At 52.1% G+C, this 25,268-nt stretch overlaps 2 protein-coding genes and 1 long non-coding RNA gene across 12 annotated transcripts in view; 2 read left to right on the forward strand and 1 right to left on the reverse strand.

Moving 5' to 3' along the window:
* Positions 1-781: 781 nt before the first annotated feature.
* Positions 782-9,604, forward strand: GPX3 (glutathione peroxidase 3). The gene is made up of 5 exons (XM_069592288.1): positions 782-1,595; positions 6,125-6,278; positions 7,479-7,596; positions 8,037-8,136; positions 8,559-9,604. Exons 1-5 carry the CDS (start codon positions 1,425-1,427, stop codon positions 8,778-8,780), a joined length of 765 nt encoding a protein of 254 aa, XP_069448389.1. The 5' UTR covers positions 782-1,424; the 3' UTR covers positions 8,781-9,604.
* Positions 9,605-10,146: 542 nt separating this feature from the next.
* Positions 10,147-25,268, reverse strand: part of TNIP1 (TNFAIP3 interacting protein 1) — a 50,598-nt gene continuing 35,476 nt past the window's right edge. For 5 of the 10 annotated variants that reach the window (XM_069592277.1, XM_069592279.1, XM_069592275.1 and 2 more), the window contains 10 exons: positions 22,651-22,740; positions 20,946-21,011; positions 20,625-20,756; positions 18,158-18,286; positions 15,660-15,788; positions 14,174-14,299; positions 13,573-13,638; positions 12,731-12,922; positions 11,849-11,939; positions 10,147-10,643 (listed from right to left, as the gene is read on the reverse strand). In XM_069592277.1, the coding sequence (XP_069448378.1) occupies positions 10,609-10,643; positions 11,849-11,939; positions 12,731-12,922; positions 13,573-13,638; positions 14,174-14,299; positions 15,660-15,788; positions 18,158-18,286; positions 20,625-20,756; positions 20,946-21,011; positions 22,651-22,740 (1,056 nt within the window). In that variant the 3' untranslated portion in view covers positions 10,147-10,608. The remainder of the gene's footprint in view (positions 10,644-11,848; positions 11,940-12,730; positions 12,923-13,572; positions 13,639-14,173; positions 14,300-15,659; positions 15,789-18,157; positions 18,287-20,624; positions 20,757-20,945; positions 21,012-22,650; positions 22,741-25,268) is intronic. The other 5 variants (XM_069592281.1, XM_069592284.1, XM_069592283.1 and 2 more) reach the window with 1 other exon arrangement.
* Positions 10,623-15,149, forward strand: LOC138441382 (uncharacterized). Its single transcript, XR_011257328.1, has 3 exons — positions 10,623-12,744; positions 13,375-13,529; positions 14,811-15,149. It is a non-coding gene; the product is annotated as an uncharacterized lncRNA (long non-coding RNA).

A 25,268-nucleotide genomic window follows, 5' to 3' on the forward strand; every position in this document is an offset into this window, starting at 1 on the left:
GAGATCAAGACAGCCCTTCCAAATTCCCACAGGGATCATACCATCTTAAATCATGATAAAGGCATGGTATCACAAGGCACTTGTCCATCAGAAGACAGAATCACCTGCCTCAGAGTCAGCTCTGGAACATGGCTGAAGGTGGAGTCTCAGCCTTTGCCCCTAGAGATCGTAATGCAGTGATTCTGAAGGGGGACCTAGTTATCTGTACAAAAAGCTTCTCAGATGACTCTTTTAGTCTGATTTGTGAAGCACTGACTGCAACACATACTGCTGTCTGTGGATAGAATCATGCATGGACCTCGAACTCACTGACCTGGTCATCAGCATCTCAAAGCAAAGAAACAAATTGATTTTTTTTTTTTTTGCATGTGAGATCTTAGTTCTCTGACCAGGGATTGAACCTGCGCCCCCTGCACTGGACATAGAGTTTAAACCACTGAAAAAGAAACTGTAGCCACTCAGTCATGTCCGACTCTTTGCGACCCCATGCACTGTGGCCCGCCAGGCTCCTCTGTTCATGGAATTTTCCAGGTCAAAATACTGGAGTGGGTTGCCATTTCCTTCTCCAGGGGATCTTCCCAACCCAGGATGGAACCTGGGTCTCCAATTGTAGGCTGATTCTTTACCAACTGAGCCACCAAGGAAGCCTTGAACTATAGGGAAATCCCCAAATCCGTTGCCTAACTAATACCACAAATACTAAGCACCTGATGTGTCCTAGGCCCTGTGCCAGCTGGTGATTATGGTCCCTACTCTTAAGGGACTCCTGGTCTAGGTCTGTCACTTATTTTTAGAAGCAAGTCATCTAGCCAGAACAAGAAGGGCCTTAGACAGCATCAACCAATCCCATCATGCAGTTCAGGAAACTGAGACCCAGAGAGGGAAAGCAATATGTTCAAGACTATACAGGGAGTAAATGTATTTTCTGCTCTCAAACCAGCTGAGGAATCCCAATGTTCTTCTAGGGAACGGGGCTGCATTCAAAAATTCTAGAGCAGTCAACTCGTTGCTTTTTAAGCACTAAGCCTACATAGAGTAAATATTCCCGGAGGTCTCACTCCAGATCTTGCTGACATTTTAAGTCTTTAATATCCCTTCTACCAGATTGGAGGCAGGAGGAAACGAAACACCAGGGGAAGTTCCATCAATTCTTCGGTGCTTTTTAAGCCCCTTCTCTGGCTGGGCTGAGGACACGGTGCTTGCCACTTCCAGCACTTTGGAGTCGAAAGAAGAGGGGGCTGCCTCAAGGGTTCACAAGCACCTGGCGCCCATCTCTCGGCCCACACTTGCTTATGTCACTGTCGCCCAGCGGGGGAAGCGGAGGGGAAGTCATGCCCGCCCCTGAAATGCCAGGCGCCTTGCAATTGGCTACAGAGACTCCGGCCCGGCAGCGGATTGGTCATTGCTGAGGGCTTGAAAGGTGGATGAAAGCAGACGACACCTCAGACGGACCGTGGCCCAGGATCAGACAGCGTCTGCGGCGAGCCGAGACGCGTCCCCAGCCCATCATGGCCCGGCTCCTCCGGGCATCCTGCCTTCTCTCCCTGCTCCTGGCCGGCTTCATTCCCCCGAGCCAGGGACAGGAGAAGTCGAAGGTGAGTGAGCCTCGGGGGTGGGGGGCCAGGGGAAAGAACACAGCCCGCAGGTGTCACCATCTCTCGGTGAGGGCTTCCCTCTAGGAGGGTGACACCTAGGAGCGAGAGACGCCCTTAACTCCCGCTGCCTCCGTCTTTGGCGCACTCAGACTGTCGTCAGACTCTTCGCAGTTTCATCCGCTGGAGTCCTGGGTGCTCCTGGTGGGCGGAATGAAGGAGGGAGGAAGGTTTGTCTCTCCAGAGTTCACACTTTCTTCCCCACCACTACCTCCGGGCCGCCTTGCTACATCCAAACCACCTTCTGTTTCTGAGACCCTTCCCTTCCAGCAGACCCTGAAGAGGGTAGGGGCCCAGAAAATGGCCTGGAGACTCGGGGTCTGGGTGGCTGCAGAGTTCCCAGGGAGAATGGCAGGCAATATGTGGTGCCCAAATAGCCCAAGCATAAATGCAGGTAGGATTCTGGGACACTGGTAAAAGAGGCTGACAGAACGAGCTCTGGGCTGGCAGCAAAGAATGCCCAGGACACTGACTAGACGTCTCATCCTTTGTGGACCTCAGTTTCTCCATCCACTGGAGGTGAGAGCACAGGGCACAAAGAGGCTGATGACTTCAGAGGAGAAGCTGCAAAGCTTGGAGAAGCTGAAAAATCCACGCATCATTCTCTGAAGGGTTTCCTGTTTGGGGGCAACCTCAGTACCCACCAGCCACAGCCCTTATTGGCCTGCCAGCTCCATAGGAGAGGCAGAATTCTCTTGAGCCTGAGTCTACCCTCAGTAGAGCGTGTGGTCCTTAGCTAGAGTGGGGATTCTGAGGTCAGGAGCAGGGGTGACCTGACATGCTTAGACCTCTCCTCTTCCCCGGGGTGGGGAGTCAGGAGCCAGGCATAGACCCAAAGAGAGAGATTTTTGTTTCCAGCCTCCCAATACACACACACACCAACACACACACACACACCGACACACACCCCTCACCTGTATAAAATGAAGAAGCTTTGCGCTTCTGTTGTTTCTCAAATCTTCCATTCTAAGATCTTATGACTCCACAATTCTATTTCCATAATCCTATCTATTGTTCAGGAAGCCCATTAAAAATGCAAGGCTACTTCTGCTTGTTTCTATCTCGTCCTGTCCTCAGCCTAAATTCTAATCGGTCTTCCTCTCCTGGGAGTCAGCCTAGAGACTGGATGGTTATGGGGCCACTTCCTCCTAGCCTCTGGCTTTGTATCCAGTCTTGTTCATAATCTCCAATTCAGAAGGTATTTTCCTGGGCAGGGATGGGTCTGAGTTTCGATATTAGGGTGTGGAACTGAAGTGAGGGCAGGCCATGGGTAGGGCAGCATCATGGAGTCAGTCCTATAACCTCAGTTTGGGGAGAAGCAGAGACGGGAAGATGGGGCCCTGTTTCAAGAAGGTGGAGGTAAGAACATGGATCCTATGAATAGCTCATCATAGTTATGTGTTCTCTGTAGAACTCTGGGGAGGAATAGATGGATTCAGAGAAAACAGGATGGGTATGGGCTAGAAAAGCCTTAGAGTGGGGTGTGATCATATCAGATGCAACCAGTTAGGATTTGCTAGTCAATGACAATCTGGTCCTGCCCCATTTTTCCTCCCAGGTCTTGAGAGGGTTGAAATCTCATAGCCTCCATTTCTAGGACTCAATCACTACTTATCTTACCCCTAGCTCCAAGGCCAAGGCAGGGGCCCAGGGGCAAGTGGAGGAAAGGATGGATAAAAGGCAACAGCCCCACAGGAATATTTGCCTCCACCCATTTCAAAGGGAGGGGCTGGGGAACAAAGCCTTTCCTCGCTGTCCCCTCTCCAGTCCATCTTAAGGCTGCCCAGGCTCCCTGTCCTTCCCCTACAAAAGGACTTCACAGAGGCTAAAGAGAATAACAGCTGCTGACGTGTGTGGGCTCCTAGTAACCACTGGTTTCTAGGTGACTAAATCAGGCAGATAGAATGAAGGAACCACCGGCTGACAGTCAGAGCTGAAGAGCCCTCTAGACAGCCTTGAATCTGACCCCTTCTCGTAATCAAGGAGCCAGAGCCCCAGAGAAGGAACAGGATAGTCACATGTAGTCGCATGGGAGGCCCGGCCAGGCCTAGAACTCAGGTCTCCTGCCCCCAGTCCAGCTCTCCTCTCATACCTTCACACTGTTGGGAGTGGTAAGATGAGTGAGGAGAGAGACACAGGACCAGCAATGCAAGCCAGCCGGGGTCCTGGCAGGGTCTCCCCTCCCACTCTCAAGCCGTCTGAACTCTCCTGTCTTATGCAATTGTGGGAGGATTGAGGTAACCTCCCCACCCCCCACCTCCATCTCCTCTGACCTCTTGGTTAAGGTGCAGGGTTCTGGGACTCCAGGGACCCACAAGAGGAGGGGCGGGGCCTAGAAGGAGGTGGGGCGCATGCTCAGCACTGAGAGCAGGCTGTAACTCTTTCCCCTGCCATTGTCACTCTCCGACCCCTCTCAGTCTGAACCCACAGCACCAGCATTGCAGGCCCAGTAGAAAGCAGGCGGCTTTGTCACAGGTCCCTTTTCCTGGAAATACTCTGCCCAGTGCATCAGCTTCCTCATACCGACTGGGGAACACCCAAGTCTTCTTCACAGGAACACAGCAACGTCAGGACCCTTTACCCTACCGCTTGATGGGGGGACGGGGGCTGGGTTTCTTTCCAAGAGGCTTTCAAGACGGTTTTAATCTACTAGCAAATTCCCACAGCCATTTTGGGAGACAGGTGGTTTTTCCCTCACCCGTCAACAGATGGAAACTCAGATTGAAAGTGACTTGCTCAGGGACACGCAGCCAGCAAGACTCAACTCTAATGAGGGGAGATTCCCCTTGCCCCACCCCTCCCTGAAAATGGGCTTAAAAGCTGAACCTCCCGCTGTTTTCAAGCTTCTCTTATTTAGAAAACCTCTTGGCTTTTTTTTTTTTTTCCTCCCCATTTCACAGTTTGTTTTTGGGCCAGGGCAGAGTGGAGAGGCAGGCAGGAGGCCTGGCTAGGGTGTGTTTGTTGTGTCCTGGCTGTTTGCATTTGGAGCTGGAGCTGACCCCAGCTGGGGCCCAAGAGGCCCAGGGGCTGGAGGAATGTCAAGCTTAGGTCTCAGGCCTGCCTCTGGCACCCACCAGAAGTCACGGGGCATGGAATATTAGACTCACGTGAAGCAGGGAATTCGTACCCGAGCCAAGAAGATCGCTTGCAGCAGTCAGGGAATGGCCATGTGGAAGGAGTCCAGCTCCCCCAGCTCAGCAGGCCTACGGAGTCTCCAAGACAGAGTGGCTTTCTTACACCCCACCAGGGCTACGCCCTACCAGCCCAGACGGCTCTCTTTACTCGGTTGGGCCCAGGTGCACCTCACCTTAACAGCCAGTCTTCCAGGACTGGCCAGAATAGAGTGCGTGAATTTGCTTCTCTTAACTCCAACCACCTGTCTCTGGTCTATAATGCTAGCTTGCATTCAGGTTTATTGTCTTCCCACCTCTCCTCAGATGTCCAGGCCAGGACTGCCAGCCCACCTGCTAATTGTGGTAGTGATGCCGTGATGCTCTCTCAAGAGTAAACCCAGATTTTTGTATTCTGCATCAAAAAATGGTAGAGATGAGATGAGGATAGGGTGGGGGGTTGGGTGGATGTAAATTCAGCATCCCACTTGCTGGCAGTAATCCGTTCCCTCTTCTCCCACCGAAAGCAATACTGTCAAGCCATCGTGATTCAGAACAGCTGGTCCAGTTCAAGGTTCTCACTTTATAAATGAGGAAACTGAGGCCCAGAGAAGAAAAAGGGCAAGTCCAAGACCACACAGGGAGTTAGAGGCAGAGCTGGTTCCCCAACTCACAGCCCATTGTTCACTGACTCTACTAGTCTGGAGGCGGACTGCAGAGAGGCAACTGGGCAAAGAGGAAGGCCTTAAGGTCATTGCCACACTGCTCAACGCAGGGAACATCGGATCTATGCCAGGCACTGGTCTTTATCCTGACCATGCCATTTAATCCTCCCAGCAGGCCTGGCCCCATTCCTGGCCCCCATCCTACTTCCCCATTTCTGAACAACAGCCTCAGCTTTCCAGTTCTCCGGATTGGAAACGTCTGAATCACCATTTTCCACACTGATGTTTCCTCATTTCTGAGGAAATTTCAGCTCTTCCTTCACGACGATCTACTTCTGGCTCTCATCACCACTTGCCTGCGTTACTCTAACAGCTTCCCAGTCTCCACCATCCCATCCAAGGCACGGGGGTAGTCTGCCTCACAGCCTGCCTGGTGGCTGTCTAAACTGACAAGTGATGCAGAAGTAATGACCATAGTTATTTCTCCAAGTTTCCGTAGCGCTCACCAGCTTACTCAATGCTTTTAATATTATCTTGTACAATGAATTAGGAGACTTCAGTTCTAGTCCAGTTTGAATTCTTGGGCAAGTCAAGACCACGTGGGCAAAAGTGTTCCGCCACTCCCTGGTATCTTGAAAATGGTGGTGTCCGAGTTCCCTTCAGGCTCTAACCGCTTCCTGGTGCTGGTCTCTTGCAGATGGACTGCCATGCTGGTGTGGGCGGCACCATCTATGAGTACGGGGCCCTCACCATCGATGGGGAGGAGTACATCCCCTTTAAGCGGTATGCTGGCAAATACATCCTCTTCGTCAACGTGGCCAGCTACTGAGGCCTGACGGGCCAGTATGTTGGTAAGAGCCACCCGCTCTTTCCCCTGCTGTGTTTGGGGCTGTTTCTGCTAGTTGGGCACATTCCAATCACAGGAGCTTTTCTGGTGCAAGGAGAATGGGGGTGATGGTCATCATGACATTTTAAACCCTGTACCTGAATCCTACTGTGTTCCGTGGTTCTGTGAAAATAGTTATATAACCTGAGGTCTGATCCCCTACAAATATGTTCTAGAAGATTCTCAGTTATCCTTCATCCCTGAGTATCTCATTTGCCCTAAAAGAAGGATGGAGATTGGGTTTGTGCCTGGAACTTCCTTTCATTGGAGTAAGAACAGTAGGTTCCTCTTGCTGAGAAATTCTCCCCTGTCCTCAGCCCATCTGCCTCAGTGCTTCTCTTGGCCCCTGGCCTGAGTTCCCAGAGTTTGTGTGTTAGTGACAGAACCAGGTTTCATGATCCCTGGTACCCTCTACTTCTCCTTAGCTGGGTCAGAGTCAAAAGCCAGGGGACAGGCAAGCCAAAGGCATCTGACAGCACCTACCAGAAAATGCTTTGGGGGTGTGGGAGGGAAGCAAGGGCAATCTAACTTAGAATGTTCTGCCTGAGAGTCATGGGCAGATTCCTGGAAGTACAATGACAGTGAACTGGATGGCCCAGTGGGTAGTGAGCACTCCATCTAGAATGCTTCCATGTAGCCCTTGGAATAGAGCAGAGTGTGTTTGGGCAAGAGGTGGGTGACCATGGATGCTGCACCAGAGGCCAGGAGGCACTGAGCGGGGTGAGAGCTGGGCCAGGCTCTCCCCTGGGCCTCTGAATACCCAGAGTATAGGCAGGGTGTGAGGGCTCCATCCCACCCCAGGGACGTCATCTGCCTTCTGCCCAGGGATGGATGGTTCTCACTCCAGGACACTCAGTCCTGACAGTCCTGAAGGAGCCCCCACCCTACAGGCCCAGGTGGTGGGTTTAGGCAGTGGGTGTCTGATTATTAACTTGAGAAAGCACATTGCTCTCTTCTCCCCCAGACCTCCAACCCATCCAGGTTGGACTCCATAGGACGGGGCTTGAATGCCAGCAATGCCACACTCAATGGATTATCTTGGGCAAGTCCCTTCCCATCAGGCCTCAGTGATTTCAGCTATACAATGGGGCAGGCAGGTGGATGGTACACGGGAGGTGGGACTCCTCACCAGGCTATCCCCATCTCTGCTCTCTCCCTGTTCCAGAACTGAATGCACTGCAGGAAGAGCTTGAACCATTCGGTCTGGTCATTCTGGGCTTCCCCTGCAACCAATTTGGAAAACAAGAACCAGGAGAGAACTCGGAGATCCTAGCCACCCTCAAGTGAGTGCTGAATCAGTGTCCTGAGAAAGCTCCTCCAGCACGTCCCTCCCACCGCGCCCCGGCCCAGGCTCCAGGCATCTTTTATGCTGGCCCCTACCCATGAGGGATATTTATCAGCCACCAAGAACTACTCTCTCCTTGCAGGAACTCTGTTTAGTGGAACAAGTGGAAGAGGTACCAGGAGAGACAGGGTCAGGGATGATGGCAGTCAGCCACGTTGGGGTAAGGGGAGGACAGGTTGAGGGCAGGGGTTATTGAGCAGTTACCAAATTGAAGGAAGACTGCTGACCCACATTATACCTGTGCCCATTTAACAGTCACTGGCTCCCACTGCCCATCATAGCATAAAATCCTGATTCCCAACCCCCCTTCCCCAGTTCTGTCCCCTCCTCTTATTTCTGAGCCCATGTCCCTGGGACCCACACAAAAATATTCCTTAGGTATGTTCGACCAGGTGGGGGCTTCACCCCCAACTTCCAGCTGTTTGAGAAAGGCGATGTGAACGGGGAGAAAGAGCAGAAGTTCTACACATTCCTGAAGGTGAGTACACAGCCAAGCCACACTGCTGACGAGCCTCCCTGCCTGGCTGATGCTGGCTCTGGACAGGGCTGCAGCCGCTCCTGGCCCCAGGCCACAGAGACAAGGCCTGTGCCACCCTCCTTTGTTCCTGGGCTCTTGGGGAGTTTCCTGGCATCTGATTATTATTCCAACTAGAGGGCTTTGTAGACCCTAGGGGCTCATCAACTCATTTTAAGATAGGCCCCAGAAGGGACAGGCTTAGGGTCTCACAATCTGCTAGAACCAAAGCTGGTGCTGGGATTCAGTTTTCTAACTCCCAACCTGGTACTCTTTTCTCAGTGCCGGGCTATTCTCCTTCCCCCGAAAAGTCCTGGGAAGGAGGAGGGATTACAGAGTGGGAAGGGCCCCAAGCAGAGTTAACACTTCTCTCGTCTCTGCTCCAGAACTCCTGTCCTCCTACCTCGGAGCTCCTAGGCTCACCCGGCCGCCTCTTCTGGGAACCCATGAAGGTCCATGACATCCGGTGGAACTTTGAGAAGTTCCTGGTGGGGCCAGACGGCATCCCCATCATGCGCTGGTACCACCGCACCACGGTCAACTCTGTCAAGATGGACATCCTGACCTACATGCGGCGGCGGGCAGTCCTGGAGGCCAAGGGGAAGTAACTGAGGCCCACCCCCCCTCCATGTCCACCACACGGGCTAGGGAGGGCTCTGTTCAGGAAGGAACCCATTTCTCCAACTATGCCACACTCCCATGCTAGACCCTTTACTGTTACACAAGGCCCCAGCCTGAGATGAACGTTTGTGTCTGTACTGCTCTGCACATGGGCGTTTGCACACATGCCTACAGGCGTGTGTACACACGAGTACAGGGCCACACATGTCAACCTGCACAAGTGCATATGTGGCAACAGCTGTGTGCCGTGAAGAATGCCAGAGAGGAACTTCCCTTTCCTTCTAGTTCTCTGTTCCAGTGATAACCATCCACTTTCAGCTGAGTCCAAACTGAAAACCCAGCTCTAGATTCAATTGTTCTGCTTTAACCAGGACCTCACCCTACCGGGCTGGCATCTCTCACAGCCTCCAAACACCACCCAGAAGTGCCCGGAAGTTTCTGGGTCCGCCGCGCTGCCTGACCCCCTCCTTCTCCACCACACAGCCTCGCTCCTTCCTGAGGGCCCTCCCCCGCCCCCCACCCCACCACCCGCACAGCGTTCCCTGAGGGTCGCCAAGGCAGACGTGAGAGCAGGGGTCACGCTCCCCATGTCAGGGGGCGGCATCGCCATGAAGGAGGGGCCCGAAGCCCGCGTGGGCGGACCTCCCTTGAGCCTGTCTGAGGGGCCAGCCTTTAGTGCATTCAGGCTGAGGCCCCCGGCCAGGGATGCCACCCCACTCCCTCGGGGGGTGTGTCCTCTCCCCTCACCCTGACCTGCTGGCATGAGGCTCACCCCTGTCTGCCTAGTAAAGGCCTTTCTGCAGCAGCTGAACCTACTGTCGTGCTTCTTCCATGGGGCTGCCCCAGCGCGGGGGCAGGAAAGCTGAAGGTGGCGGGAAGGAATGAACGGAGGGCTCCAGGGCCTTGCTTTTTGGTTTCCACCTAGGCCCGCTCTGCTTCCTCACTCAGCATTTGGAGTCTATAAAACCAGCTCACATCTACTGTCACCCCACAGTTCTCTCTAAGGCAGCTAGCACTGAGATGAGGTGTTCCATTTGACAGATGAGGAAACTAAGGCTCACAGAAGGGCCAGGCGTTGCCCAATGTCTCCTGACAAGTGAGGGGCAGGACTGGAGTGTAACCTCAGGCCGCCTGGCCCCCAGCCCCTGGATGCTCCACCCTCACAGAAGCTCTGAGCAGGATCCCAGGGGATGCCTGCCAGGAGTAATGGTGGTGCTCTTATGGGGGTGGATGGGGGGGGGTGCGTCTGGGAAGAAAAGGGCACAGAGGGAAGAGGGGCCAGGAAAGAAGCACGCTGGTTGACAAGGAGGAGCACATTAGCCAGGGCATAAAAGAAATCCGGTCACAAAATGCTCATCTCTAGCTTGGATTTATGTCCAAGATTTGTGCAAACAGCTGTCCAGGGATCAAGAACCACCCCAGTCCAGGCCTCCACACCACAAGGCTCCAGCTGAGGGCCTGGTGGCTCCAGGCTGGGGCCCCTCGGCCGATGAAGGTCTCTCGACTGGAGATCGGCATCCGCCAGCAGTGTCCGCAGAGGACAGCAGGTCCAGGCTGACGGCCCCTCTCTCCACTCAGGGGCACAATAGTAGGCTTTTCCCAGTCACTCCAAAGGAGAGGCCCAGATGGACGCCTTCTGGATGGAGCCTCTCCAGTCTGCAGACCGTCCAGGTTGGGGCCAGGGCCCAAGCTGGCCATCCATCTCAGCCTCCGGAGTGGCTGCAGCTCTGGCCACACAGAGCCTGTGGCCTCTAGCTTGCCAGTAATCTGAAGTCAGCTGGCTCTGTGAGACGAAGGTGGAGCAGGGGACTGGTTTCACTGAGGTCCTTCACGGTCATTTTTGGTGGACTCTAAATAAACAAATTTAGGATTTAAAGATGAGGTAGTACAGTAGCTTTCAAAGTCCTATGGAAATGAATACAGTAAGAGTGGGGAAAAAAACCAGGGCTGCTGGGTGTTAATGAGTGCCAGGCCCTGGTCGAAGAACCTTAGGTACGTCATTCAATCCTTGCCCAAACCTAGGAAGCAGGCAGATTATTACTTTATGGGGGAGAGAAATGGGGCACAGGGGAGTTTTTAAAAACTTGCTTAAGGTCCCAGGTCTAGGAAGTGTTGGCACCTAGTCAGTCTGGTTCCAGATCCCAGAAATGGAGTAGTTCTGGGAGAAGGGACAGTCCTGCCCGTTTGGCCACCCTCTGCACTCATCAAAGCAGACTCCTATGGCTCCACAGAACCCCTAGGGCTCCACGGGGAGACATGAGAAAGTGCCTGACTAGCTCAACGCCTCCTCCTCCCAACCACGAGATCCTCCAAACCACACCCCCTCCGAGTTGTCCTGCAGCCTCTGCCCACACTATTGCAGAGGGGCCCTCGACCACCAGGCATGGCAGGCTTCATTTCTGCACAACTGCAACCTTTAGAAAACTCCTCTTTGTGCTGAGACGGACTTGGCCTCCCCATGGCTCCCACTAGTTGCAATTCTGTTTCCAGAAGCCCCCACAGGCAAGGCCCCATAAAAGCCTCACAGAAAGCAAGGGAGAGACTAAGGGCCCAGAGTCCTTTCACAACCAGCAAACAGACCATTTTAAAATGTCCAAGGCCTGCAGGCTATCCTTAGGATAAAGACCAGCCGTCCTGCTGGGGCTTACAAGGCCCTTGTGGTGCGACCTACCAACCTCCCTGACCTTGCCTTGTCTGCCTCCCTTCTCCGTCTTGTTCCTGGCTCCAGCCAAGCCAGACTTCTGTCGATCCTCAAGTCAGCCATAGTTCTTCACTCCCTCCCACCAAGACCTTTGCACTGGTCTTGGCCTCCTCCCCAGCATCTTACACAGAGCATGGCACTTAGAACATTAAACTATAATCAGCGGAAGGAATGGTTTCAACTCCTTCATGATGCAGTCACCACCCCTTTCTTCTCAACACTATTTGAGAAACCTGCACCTCTCCTCCACTGAGATCAGAAGGTAGCAAGACTGCCCCCAAATTGGGACAATCCTGGCAGATTAAAAAACTATCTTTTTATAAACCAAGGCCCATTACCAGGGGTCATACTCACCTGGTTCTGTAGGCCTGGCCGTAGGTAAGTCCATCACTTGGGAGCTCTGATTACGTACCCCTCCAAAGGGCATCCGCCAGGTGTATTCTGGCTGCAACAAAACTGGTGTTTAGTAATCAATAACCATAGTTGCAGCTACTGTGCCAGAACAGTACTAAGTTCATATTAATCAACTATAACTGAATCCTTACAACAACCCAGGTTACCAACCCCACTTTACAGGTTGGCAAACTGAGGCTCAAATGGGGTGGAGTAACTTGTCAAAGGTCATCCAGCTTGGCAAGTGGTCAAGCTTTGATTTGAATCCAAGGCGCTATAGTCGCACAGTACACTCCAGGGTTTAAAGATGCATGTAAGGAATGGTTATGTGGGAGAAGATGGGGGAGAAGCGGATGGGATGGGGGGCAGCTGGCACTGACCAGGTTGAGAGATGCCTGAGGGGCTGTGGCAGGGGCACTGAAGAGAATGAGAAAGGGGTCAGAAACTCTGGAGACAGAATGATAAGGAGAAAAAGGGAGGAAAACAGAAAAAGGAAACTGAGAAGGAAAAGAGAAGAAAAAGCAAAGGGAGAGAATGCATGATGAAGACTTTATACCTGGTGACATGTGGAGGTCACGAAAAAGGTCAAACTCCTGGCCTGGCTGGCCGGAGAGAGCCCTCCTGCTGGCCCTGCTCCCTTACCCAGCCTTTTCTGTCCCATACCAGGGCCCTTGAGCAGCCCTGAGCTGGAAGGTCCTGCCCCGGGGATGGCAGGCTGCACACCAGTCTGTTCCCAAGGGGCCAAGGATGCAGCTTCTGACCCTCTCCGTTGACCTTGCCCTTGGCATGTGTCTGGCTGGCCTGTGTGTGTGTCCTGGAGTGAGGGAGGGGGCATGGACTCACCAGACGGAAGAGGCGTGAGTTGGGAAGCGGGGGCGGGTGCTCCATGGCCGTGGGGGGTGGGGGGTAGCGGATCTGGGACCAGTCCTCAAAGCCGGGGTGCGGCCCAATGGGGGGCATGGGCGGGTAGGCGTAGGGGCAGGCCCCGCAGAGGTGCTCCGGGTGGGGCTCCAGGTGGTAGCGGTCTGCCGAGGTCTGCAAGAAAGGTGGCATCTGGCTCTGGTCTGTGACAGGCTGCATGGGCCACCCCAGTGACATTCATCCCGTCTCCCATTCTCCTCTTAGAGTCTCAGTTCTCCGAAGGCTGGCATGTGGCCATGGAAGGCTGCACACGGGCCCAGAATACCAACCATGAGGACAGCTGGTGTGCCCTGGGCACTGGTTCTTTACCATGTACTGTTCTAAATGCTCCAGCTGCGCTTTTTGTTTTGTCTGTAAAGCACTTAGCATCACACCTTAAATAAAGGGACAAGGGCCTGACGTGTAGTCGAGTTCATAATTCATTCTGTCATCTGCTGGGTGTGTGTGTGCTCGGTCACTCAATCGCGTCCGACTCTTTGTGACCCCGTAGACTGTGGCCCAGGCTCCTCTGTCCATGGAATTTTCCAGGCAAGAATACTGGATCAGGTTGCCATTTCCTTCTCCAGGGGATCTTCCCGACCCATGGATCAAACCTGAGCCTCTTGTGTCTCCTGCACTGGCAGCCGGATTCTTCCCCGCTGTGCCACCTGGGGCCTCACTAGTTAGCTGGAGGCCTGAGCAACCAGGGCCTCCGGCGTCAGACTGCAGCTCCCTGGAGGAGGTAAAATGCGGTAGGGGCTGCCTCCTCCCTCAAGCCGCCTCACCTTTGCTTTCCTCTTCTGCTGCCTCAGGGCATCTTTCGCCTTTTCCTCATCTTTGAAGGCTTTTAGCTGAGAGAGAGAGGGAGGGAGAGAAGTCTGTCAGCAGAGGCGCTTCCTGGCCAGGCCTGGGTCCCGGGCCTAAGCAGGGTGGACTGGCCAACGCACGAGGCCGCCACTCTGGGCTGTCCTGCCTGGCCCAGCGGTGGGAAAGGGCCCCGGGGGGCAGAACACGGCCCAGGCCAGGGACTGCGGGTAAGGCCCGCTCACCATGGGCAGTCTGAACACAGGTCAGGACAGCTGCAGGAGCCTCACTGACGCCGTGCTTCAGCATTCATACCTGTTAGCTTCAGTGTGGGAAAGAGCGGATGGCTCAGAGCTAATTCCTAATTATGCTCTTTAAAGGCATCAAAACCGATTGTGGAAAGTCAGGGCTAGGAGAAGTAGAGAAGGGAGAGGACTCTCTGAGGGCCACAGAAATGTATCAGCAGAGCTGGAAGGAGAATCGGTGAGTGTCCTGCCAACCAGTGTCGCCAGGGCCCTCCAACCCATGCGCCCTCCCCCTGGGCACAGCCAGCTGCCTGCTCCTGGGTCCCGCTCTTCTCACCTGGGCGTGGGACAGGGTGACCTGGGCTTGCAGTTTCTCCACCTGCTTCTTCAGCTCTTCCTTCTCTTCATTCATGCGCTCCCGGTCGCTACGCTCCCTCTGGAAGTCCTCCTCAAAGATCTTCACCTAAAGGGGAGGTGGAGGGGAAGGGAGAAGGGGGTGAGGGAGGAGGGACAGCTCTGAGTTGGGGCTCAGACCTGCTCAGACCCAGAATCCTGGGCCTCTGATAAGAGTCAGACAGCAGAGCTGGTTTTACCCTGTCTTGAAAAATGCCCATGGGGAGAGGAATAGGTGTACCTCTGGCCCCAACCCCAACTACAAACAGAGTAGTTCTGGGTCCCTTGATCTTATATTTTGGGCTTCAACCTAGGGCTTTATTGGAAAAAAGGATCCATGGCTAAAAAACACAAAACTGGTCAACAGCCATCAAAACTAGTCCCATTCTTCCATTCTGCCAAGACCCACAGAGAGGCGGAGGCCACAGAAACAGTCTGAGTGGAGGACTGGAGTTCAGGCCTCCTGGTGCCAAGAGCAGGGGGCCTACAAAACTCTGCCTGAGGCTCTGGGGCGGGGGCTGGTGCCCTGGCAGGGAAGGGGCGGGCGGGGCCCTGTCTGCAGATGCACATCCTCACTGCAGATCAGTGAGAAGCTGACCAGGCTCGGGACGATTTAGAAGGATCCGAAGCACGGCAGCAAATAGCACAGAAGCACGTGCGAGAACCAAAGCCTTCTCAACTTTCTTCACTCCTCTGTGCGCTCAGCGAGAAGGTCTGCATTCTATGCTACTGTTTAAGCACCTCTTTAGTATTTAATTTCCCTTGAATAAAGGGACAGAGGACTCAAGCACAAAGCCATGATCAGGCAGAAGTATCTAGCTAGACTTTAACAACACAGTTTTGCCTTTACTGTATTTATTGCTTATAGCTACTTTCTAATTATGACAAATAATAAACGGTTTTCCCATTTGCAGGAGAAATCTAAAGTTCCCTTTTAAATATATTTATTGAGTTTATTTAAACGTATAGATAACTAATAAGGATCTACTATACAGCACAGGGAACTCTACGTTATACTACACAATGACCTATATGGGAAAAGAGCCTAAAAAAGAGTGGGAATATGTATATGTATAACTGATTCACTTTTCTGTACAACAGAAATTAACAGGACATAGTAAATCAAATAAACTCCAGTAGCAGTTCATTTTTAAAACATAAATTTAAAAAATTTTGCTTTCGAAATATTAGGGAAATAATAGCAGAGCTGGGGCATAGAAATGTTTACAACATGACAGTGGTAGAGGACTGACCTAGATAGGGATATACTGCCAGCAAGGATAAACCTATACCAGACAGGAGTCCTGGCCGATGGCCAGACAGTGGACTGCAGATTACAGCTTGCATGACTCAAGGTCTGTCCTAGGCCCTCAGGGTTGCTCCAACTCCCACTGGGCACCACCTACCTAACCCGTTCCCCTCAAACTCACCTGCTGTTTCAGCAATTCGTTCTGCGTGAGCAGCTCCTGTTTCCTTAGCAGGCCTCCAGCTCCTTCTGGGCTCCCGAATGCTGTTGGAGAGGACGGGGAGGCCTGAATGCTTAGTGCTTCCTCCAGGGCCTAGAATCAGGAAGAAAGGAGATGGGCCTGTCAGCAGAAGCCCTGGGAAGTCAGGTCCCATTGAAAGGGTCAGGCCCACTGAAAGACCCCAATCATGATAAGGATAATAATAATAACCACCACTATTTAATAAATGCCATCTTATAGATGAACACTATATGCACATCATTTTACTAAATCCTCTCCATAGTCCTATGAAGAAAAACTATGACCTTCACTCATTTCATGGATGTGAAAACTGAGGTTCAGAGACCTGAAGGGATTTGTCCAAAGTCAGACAGCTAGTAAGTGGCAAAGCAGGTATTCAAGGCCAGTATGTGCTCTTAACCAGCAGCCTAAACTGTGGTCTTTATGTAGAAGGGAGAAATCTCCCTTTCCCTGAGGATAAGTGGCTCAATTCTTAGCACCCAGACCTAGAAAGAATACGAAGTCCTTTGGAGGCAGAAGCTATATCTCCTGGACCTGCCCAGAGATTCTCCAGCTTCCATAACCCATTCCCACCAAGCCAACCCTTCCATCCCCAGATCTTCTGTAGTTAGATTAGCCTGGATTTTCATTTTGATGTAATTAATTTTTACCTTTCCAACCCTGAAAATGGGCTGAAACATCACCAAATAATATTTTGAGATTTTTTTGTAAAAGCTCTGTTTTACTACCTTCACGGAATACTTTTCCTTGCATAAACTGTGTGCTCACATTCTCTTGAAAGTTATTCATTAACCGGTTTTCTCCTTGCACCCTGTTAACATGTTGCTTGAGAACTCTGGAACACCCCTCAAGACTGGCCATCCTCATCACCACCTGGGCGGCAGGGCCTCTGCTGGCCCTGTGACAGCACTGCTCACAGTGCCTCCCTGGACCCTGGGGAAACCTTGCCCAGCTCGGACTCAGGCCCCTCCTTGTCTCCTGGACTCCCCCAGAAACAAGAGGAGACTGCCGAGCCGAGAGTGAATTCAAGGGGCTTTCCTGGTCCAGCAGCTAAGACTCCAAGCTCCCAATGCAGGGGGCCTGGGTTTGATCCCTAGTCAGGAAACTAGATCCCACATGCTGCAACTCAGAGTTCATATGCCACAACTACAGATCCCACATGCTGCAACTAAGACATGGTACAGGCAAAGAAAATCAAATTGATGTACATATATTTAAAGCGTAAATTCAGAATGCTAGAGGGAAGGCTATGACTGCACCTCCCCCTCCATCTGTCCCATTTTTCTGATGAGCAGACTGAGGTCCAGGGACAGGGAGAGCCTTGTGTTAGTCATCCTTACAAGTTTCTGTCCCCAGCTACAGCACAGAAACCTGGAGGGCAGTGATCCTGCCTGGGTCATCTCTACAACCAGCAGTACATAGAACATTCTGCCTGGATTTAGAGCCCCAAGTCCCCTAGCTTGGGATAGATCATTCTTTTCAATGAGAACAAGTCCCAAAGCCCCACACTTGGCATCATCAATTGCTTATCCAACACCAAAACCAAGCAGAGTCACCCCAGCAGGGCTGGGACCCAGTGAATACAAACCCACAACAGAGTCTGCTGTGAGCAGAAAGAGCAGGCAGACAGAAGAGGAAGAAAATCTGAGCCTTCAAGAAAGTTTCCTTTCAAAGCCTCTCCATCAGCTCACTCCTTTAACCCCTGCACTAGAAGTTGGGCAGGGCTAGCATGATTCCAGCCAGGGTTCAGGTGGCAAAACTGAGACCCGGATAGGTTACAGGGGCTATAACTGGGACTAGAACCATCCCCTAGCCCAGCCCACTGGCCCTCACATTGGCTCAGAGCAGAGGGATCTCTACCTGGGCTCCCCTAGCCCTAGCCCATCCCTGCCCTGGGCCATGTCTCCCTGGATCCCCCTTCTCGAGGGTAGGAACTCAGGCCAAAGCTCATCCACTCCCTTCAGTTTTTCCTGAACACATGCTTGGTGCCAGGCGCCGGGGGTATGTGCCCTGGTGAAGACGCACACCTTCCAACATTGGATGGGAGGGTGGCTGTCAGTAAGTAATCACAAGAAAATGCCAGAAGGGTTTGAAAGAAGCTGCTGGTGCTTTAGCTATAGAACAGGGAAACTCGAAGGAGACTCGGGAAGGCCTTCCTGGGAAGCGGTGTTAGAGCTAAACCTGAACGATGAGTGGGTGGCACTGCGTGAGCAGACAGCACATCCCAGGGCCTGCCCAGCTCATCTGGCCGGGCACTCAGCATGCGGGGAGCAGGGCAGAGGCAGTAGAAACCCTGGGGCAGCACCCAGGCCCTCAGCACCCTTACCCTGACCCAGGAGTCACCCCTCCTGAGCTGAGGGTTGAGGGTACCAGCCATGGGGTGGGCTCTGCAGCAGGGCTCTGGGAAGCCCTGCCCACCCCCAGACCTTAGCTGCACCCACCTTGTTGAGCCGCTGGATCTCCTTTTCCTGGTACTCCCGCTGCCGGGTGAGTGGGCTCAGCTGGTCCTGCAGATACTTGACCTTCTGGCGCAGCTCCTTGGCCTCTGCTGTCAGATGTTCCCTGTCGGTCTGCAGGGGACACAGGGCTGGTGAGCAGGGAGCCTCTGCAGGAGGCCTGGACCCCCTGACCGCCTGCCTTGTCCCCGGGTGACTGCACCTCCCTCCCTCGCTCTTACTCTACAGCCCCACGATGCTCATGCACAAGGCCCTGTGCAAGGCACCCCCGTGAGAGCAGTCATGTCCACATGGTCCTGTGCAAGGCACCCCCGTGAGAGCAGTCATGTCCACATGGTCCTGTCCTCAAGGACAGGGCAGCCCAGTTGAGTGGAAGGCCCCGGGTTCCATCACCACCTTCTCCAACAGCAAGGTGAGCCCTCGGGCACTGACACAGCCTTCTCTGGTCTAAGCTCATCTATCCACCATGGATAAGGGGTTCATAACAGGGTCACAGGTGGGCTGCAGGAGATCCGTAAGCCCCCACACTGAGTGCAAAATTTTAACTGCAGTTTATAGAGAGAAAAGCCACAGTTTCTACCAGGCTCACACAGGGTCTTCTACAATACACAGAAAGTGATGTGATTGACAGTCTCCAAAGGACCTCTCAGCTCTTACAGTCTCTAAGTCTAGCGGAGAAAAGACCTTCAAAGAGATAAACACAGCATGAGGCGGAAAGGGGTCCTCCACAGAGAAATAAAGTTCTGTGAGGTTAAAGAAAGCACACTCCTGCCGAAAAGAAACCGGGGAAGGCTTTAAGGTGGAAGCCCTGCTTCCATACATACTATGGAACAATCCAGGTTCTTTACCACAGTCACAGCTGGAAAGGCCCTCAGAGATGCCCCTATAAAGGGGCATCAAGTCCTAGCCCCTTTATAGGACTATCCCGAGGTGACTTACCCAAGACTACACGGTGAGCTAGAGCTAGACAAGAATCCAGGTCTCCTAACTCTGGTGCTCTTTGTCCCCTTGCAAGGCAAGGGGAGGGTTTAAAATAGAAGAGGGCAGGATGGTGCAAAGGCCAGGCATACCCACATGAAACTATTTCTGTGTGTTTATGTGTGCTGGAGGCCTGGAAAAATACATCCAAATGGAAACAGTGATGACCACTGGGGAGGGCCTGGAATAGGGGGTGGGGTGGTAAGGAGAGATGGTCTGGGGAAACTCCCAACTGTAACTGTTGTGTGAACATGTCAATATTCTACAAACTAGCTGGTGAGATGCTTTCAGCCGGCGATGACAGAGAACAGCCTTGGCTGGATCTTGTGGGAATTGTTACAGGCTCCCGTGTAAGAGGCTCTGGGTCCACATGGCCTCTATGGCCCCGTGTCCCTATCCACAGGGCCACAGAAGCTTTGTTCTGAAAATTCCACCTTTCCCCCAGCTGACTGAGAAGAGCGTCAGAGGCCAGGAACCTAGCTCACCCACTGATGGGAGCCAGGGCCAGGCTGCCTGCCCCAGCTGTGACTGTGCTCTCACAAGAAAAGACTGGCAGTGTCCTCCGTAACACACATCCCCAGGGACGGGGCAGTCACCAGGGCAGGCTGACTGCTCGGAGAAGGCCCCTGCTGATGGGAGGGAACTCTGAAATGCGTACCATGTTGGAAATGGCCATTTCTGAGTCAGGCAAAAGCAGCCTCTGCCTAGTTCTCATGAAGGTGAAAACATGGTGATATAAAATCTCCAGGGAGCCTGGGGGTCAAATGGCCTTTCCTCCTGAAGATGCCCCAGGATCAGGGCCTTGGCTGGTGTCAGTCACACACACACTGGTCAGATGCTCCTTCTTCAGGGGACCTGTTCCTGCTCCCCTCCACACACAGCCTGAATGGACCTGATCTCCCTTCATGTTCTCTCCCTGCACCTGCTGTGTTGTGTTAACACACGTCTACCCATTTACTTCTGTAATTAGGTGCTCTACGTCTCCTCCCCCGGGGCAGGGTTGGCCGTTCACTGCTGACTGTGTACCCAGCGCTGTGCCTGGTACACCGCTGTTGGACAGTGACCGGATGAAGGACTAAAGGAGGCTCTAATGCTGGAGCCCCTCCCTGGCAACAGCCACCGCCACTGGGCAGGTTCCCCAGTACCCACCCCATCAGGTGTACTAGAGCAGGCCTGGGGAATCTTTTCACATTTTGGGCTTCCCTGTACAGTTCCCTAGACCATGAGACTTTAACAAAAAGCTCTCCCTATGAAAAAAGAAAAAAATGAGAAACATACCTAGTCCAATCTCGATTTTCAGGTGGGAAACTGAGGGAGAGCTCAGGAAAGCGCTTTTGCCTCAGGCCACACAGCCCTTGAGTACCGGAGTCAGAGAGGGAGTCGGGTCTCCCGACTCCCACCCCCAGCTCCTGGCGATGGGGAGAGGAGAGCAGGCCTCTGGAGCTGAGTTTGCGAGACCTACAGTCATACTTGCCTCCTCCATTTCTATCTTGGACTTGGCCAGGAGCAGCTTGCGGTCAAAGTCGCGCTGCTTCTGCTCCCGCTCGGCCTCCAGGTCGGTCACCTGCTTCTGCAGGTCTGCCAGCTTCTGTCGCAGCTCCGTGATCTGGGAGCAGAGGCAGAGAGAGGGAGCGTGTGAGGGCCGGGGTGGACACCCACAGTCCAACGCTGCAGCGAGAGAAGCCGCACGCACGCACGCACGCACGCACGCACGCACGCACGGCGCCGAGGATGCCCTGAGAGCCTAGCGGAGAAGCAGGGGCGCGGCCTGGAGCTCCCATCACCCTCACAATACCTTCTGCTCGTACTGTTGTTTCATGGAACGGAAATGCTGGTCCCATTGCTTGTTCACTTCCAGCAGCTGCGGGGGAGAGACTGGGGTTAGCAGGAGACAAGCAGAGGAGGACCAAAGAGAGCCAACGCCGCCGCCACCAGCTTCATAGGTGCATCGTGCAGCATGTGTGGGTGGTGGGTCCACACGCTGCCTTGATCCCGAGCTTCTCACAACCTTTCCTCAAAGTGAGTCAGCTTTATCAACTGCCACATTTTACCCTCGCCAGGAAAGCAAGACTAACACCAAGACACAGAAACAGTACATAATTCTGGTATAGAATTATGGAACCCACACCCATGCAGGGGGCAATTCGGGACTGTGTATTAACTTCAAGTTCTCTTTAACCAAATAATTCCACTCTGAAAGATGCAGCCAAAAGAAGCACTTGCACAAGTGTGTAAAAAATATGTGTATTAGTGATCATCTCAATAACGTTTATATTGCAAAAAAAAGGATCGAGGCAAACCTGAGCATCAGAAGTAGGTTAAGGAAATGATAGAATTAAACAGAAACTGGAGCACTGCACAGCTACTCAGAAAGCTGGGCGCCTGATACATCGCCTGTGTTCTGAGATGACACTAATTACTTGCCATAATTTTGATATATCAACAATTCTTCCGTGAAGGAAAACAATCCAACATTGTTAAATTAATAAAACAATGGAAAGGGCATCCTTTCCAATTCCAAAAGCATTAAAATATGATAAAAAGTACTCAGAATTAAAGAATCACAGAGTATGCTTTTATATATAAATATAATAAATACCCTCAAAGATATAGCCAATTTTAAGAAAGGAAAAAAGCAATCTGCAATGTGGTATTTTGACATCGTTTTTACAAACATCATACATTAGTAAGTATACAGACAAAATTCAGGAATATGCAAAGAACTGTTCTAAACTGTGGTCATTTCCAGGAGGTGAGACGCTCCATCTTTTCATAATGAGTATTTTTTAATATTATCTTTGTAATAAAAAAATATATATACCTTACAGCAATACAGAAAGAAAACTGAATATGCACCTAAACAAAAGACCAGTGGAGCCTAACTTTCAAATGTGCTGGAGGATGAGGGAGGGCAGAGAGGCCCAGGGATTGGACAAGAACCTGAGCTGCGTGGAGAGGAGCGGCTCAGTCAGTGGAGAAGATTAGGCTCGCACCTCTGGTCCAGAAACATCAGGGATGGAATACGCATGAGACACGAGGGAAGAGCCTCAATTTCTAGAGACTCTCGGCTGATTGGGAGCAGTGCTACAAGCAGGTGAGGGGTCTCTCCTTCTGTGACAGACCCTTCCTGAACCAGCTGTGTGGTGACAGGTGACAGGCTCCCCATTGCTGATGCTGCACTTGCCTCCTATCACCACCTCTTGCCACCACTCAGGGTTCACCATGGGAGCCTTTCTAAACTAAACCCCCCTCAACAACGATGGGCCACGCCCTGAAGGCCATGTCCTCAGAGTGACTCCTATGGGCAGGGGGACTGATCAGGAGACAAGAGCCCAGGGCAAGGCAGCGTGCCTAATCCTTGGCAGATGGTTCAGTGGCCACCATGACAGCTCATCACAGAGACCAGTCAGAGCCAGGGGCCAGGAAGGACCTTTGTGCTGCAGGCCCTGGAAGTGGGGAAGGATCCTCCCTGGCCCCCAGCACCCCCTCCAGCCACCTACCTCTGTGCGCTGCTGCTCCAGCATCCTCACCTTCTTCTCAGCCGCACCCAGGGGCCCCACCTCTGGGGTTTTACTTGCCGTCACACCAGCCTGCGGAGGAACACAAAAGGCGCCTGCAGCAGAGCCTCAAACAGCCCTTCTCTCGCCCACTCAGGGCTCCTCCAAGGCTACTCACCCCCGAGACCCAGGCCCCTGTCTCCTGCCTCTCTACCCTCTCACCCACCAGTCCCAGCCATAACTGAGCCTCTTACGTCCACACAGACCATCATTCCGCTTCCCTGATCCTCAGTGGCTCCGAGGCCCTTCTTACCCCACCCCCTCCCCATAGACGCTTCTTTCCCTGTTCAGGCTCTATCTCTATGGCACTGCCAGCTGCCCTCCCTTCCTCCACGCATCAGCCAAAAGTCCTCTGAAGGCAAGAGTTAACTATTTTTTAAAATACTTTATAAAGTGTTTATTTTTTAAATGTTTTATTAAAAAATATACAAATAAAGACATGTGTGCATGTGTGATCAGTACATGTACTTCGTTGCTCTGGCCTCTGAGAGGGCCTAAAGCGGTGTCACTCAGGTAACAATGAGCACAGATCTTGGTTTCTAAATGGCACTCTCCAACAAAAAGAAACAGGGCTCCTTGGAGAAGTGGTTAATTTCATGGCTGGGGCAGAGAAAATATAAGGTGAGTATGGAGCAACTTGTGACACTATAGAAAGTAAGGAAGTGTTCAATCATCATCATCAGAAGAAAGGCAGGTCAAATGGGCACAGGAGGCAACTTGAAAGAACTTCCTATGACCACAGCAGGAAGAATCTGAACAAGAAAATAAATCACGACGGTGCTGGGTTATAAGCCAAAGGATAAAATATCCCTGAGTCCATATTAATAGGAACAGATGAATAAAAAAATAAATGGGGGAGAAGGGACAAGAAGAATTCCAATTAGTAAACAGAGAAGGAATAAGGGAAATCCAAAATCACCATTAGAAGGCTGTAGTGATAATCATGGCAGTCAAGAGCTGCCCATGTTTGCTGAAATAAGTATAAAGAGAAACAGCACATCTGCAGTCTCAAGTATATCCTCGAAAATAAATATTAATTATAAAAGAAAAATTAGTCCCTTTATTATGGAGAAACCTGACAGACAGACCCTCAGCCAAATGATCAAGATTGGGTGTAAATGGACACACTGACGTCTCATACCCTTGACGTGTTACAAGATGTCACTCCTGTGGTCTTCTTGTCCAAATCAACAACATCAATCTAATTATAAGAAAACACCAGAGGAACCCAAATTGAGGGACATTCTACAAAATAGCTGAAAGCCTCAAGAATCACTGGAGCTGACACAGGCAGAGGGGACTAAAGAAACGGTACAACCAGATGCAACGTGGGACCCTGGATTTAATCCTGGCACAGAAAAGGGGCACGAATGAGAGACAGGGGAAATCCGAACCAAGTCTGCAGTTTAGTTAATAGTATTGTGGCAGTGGTCATTTCCTGGTGTTGATCATTGAACCACGGTTACGCAAGACGTCAAGGCGACTGGCAGATGGGCACTCTCTGCACTATTCACTACTCTTCTGTACATCTACAGTTATACCAAAATAAAACATTTAAGAAAATGTTTTTTAAATATGAAGCATTGAGGTGAAAGAACAGGAGGATGTCATCAACTCAGAAACTGAACAGCAAAACACAGGAAAGAAAAGAAACTGAACATCAGTTCTACCTCTAAGGCCCTGTATGATGTAGGCCAAGGTCCACACTCTCAGTACAAGATCAAACAGGACAGGCCCAACCTCTGACATCCTGTAGGCCTGACAGCATTTGTCCTGGAGTCACTGTCCACATTCTCTCCGTTCCTTGCCTTCCCACTCACCTCATCACACACACACACACACACACACACACACACACACACTCCCCTGTGACTTGACAGGGTTGCGCCTGCATAAGCTTGTGAGGCTCAAGCGCCCCTGCGGGCTAAGGTCTGTAAGTACACCACAGAACCCAGAAGTAAGGGGAGAGGGCAAGGGGAGTCCTCCAGGGACGCCACCTCCATTAAGAAAAGTGAGCAATGGGCCTGCCCCTAGAAGCCTGATGCCTCCTGGAGGGGAGCTGTGCTTAATATTACTGGGGAAGGAGGAAGAGGGGGTTGCTCCTGGAGGTACACCCTTAAGCTACACAGAGAATGAGTGAGTGTGAATGAAAGTCGCTCCGTCATGTCCGACTCTTTGTGACCCCATGGACTGGACTCCAGGCCAGAATACTGTGTGCGTCCCCTTCTCCAGGGGATCTTCCCAACCCAGGGATCAAACCCAGGTCTCCAGCATTGCAGGCGGATTCTTTACTAGCTGAGCCACCATGGAAGCCCCTGTCCACAGAGAAGAGAGACCAAATCTGTCATTAAAAGTGACAGTCAGTGTTCAGTTTACCATTTGCCAAGTGCTAAATCTATTTCACAGGCATCACTGAACTCTCCAATCATCCTCTGAGGTGTTATTATCTCCATCTCACAGAGAAGGAAACGGGTCAGAAAGTTCATGTAACCTGTCCAAGGTGGCAGCATGGACAAGAGGTGGGTTGAGCCTGCATTTAACCCACATGTAACTGCAAGGCA

This window comes from Ovis canadensis, chromosome 5, assembly GCF_042477335.2.
Source record: "Ovis canadensis isolate MfBH-ARS-UI-01 breed Bighorn chromosome 5, ARS-UI_OviCan_v2, whole genome shotgun sequence".
Lineage (NCBI taxonomy): Eukaryota > Metazoa > Chordata > Mammalia > Artiodactyla > Bovidae > Ovis > Ovis canadensis.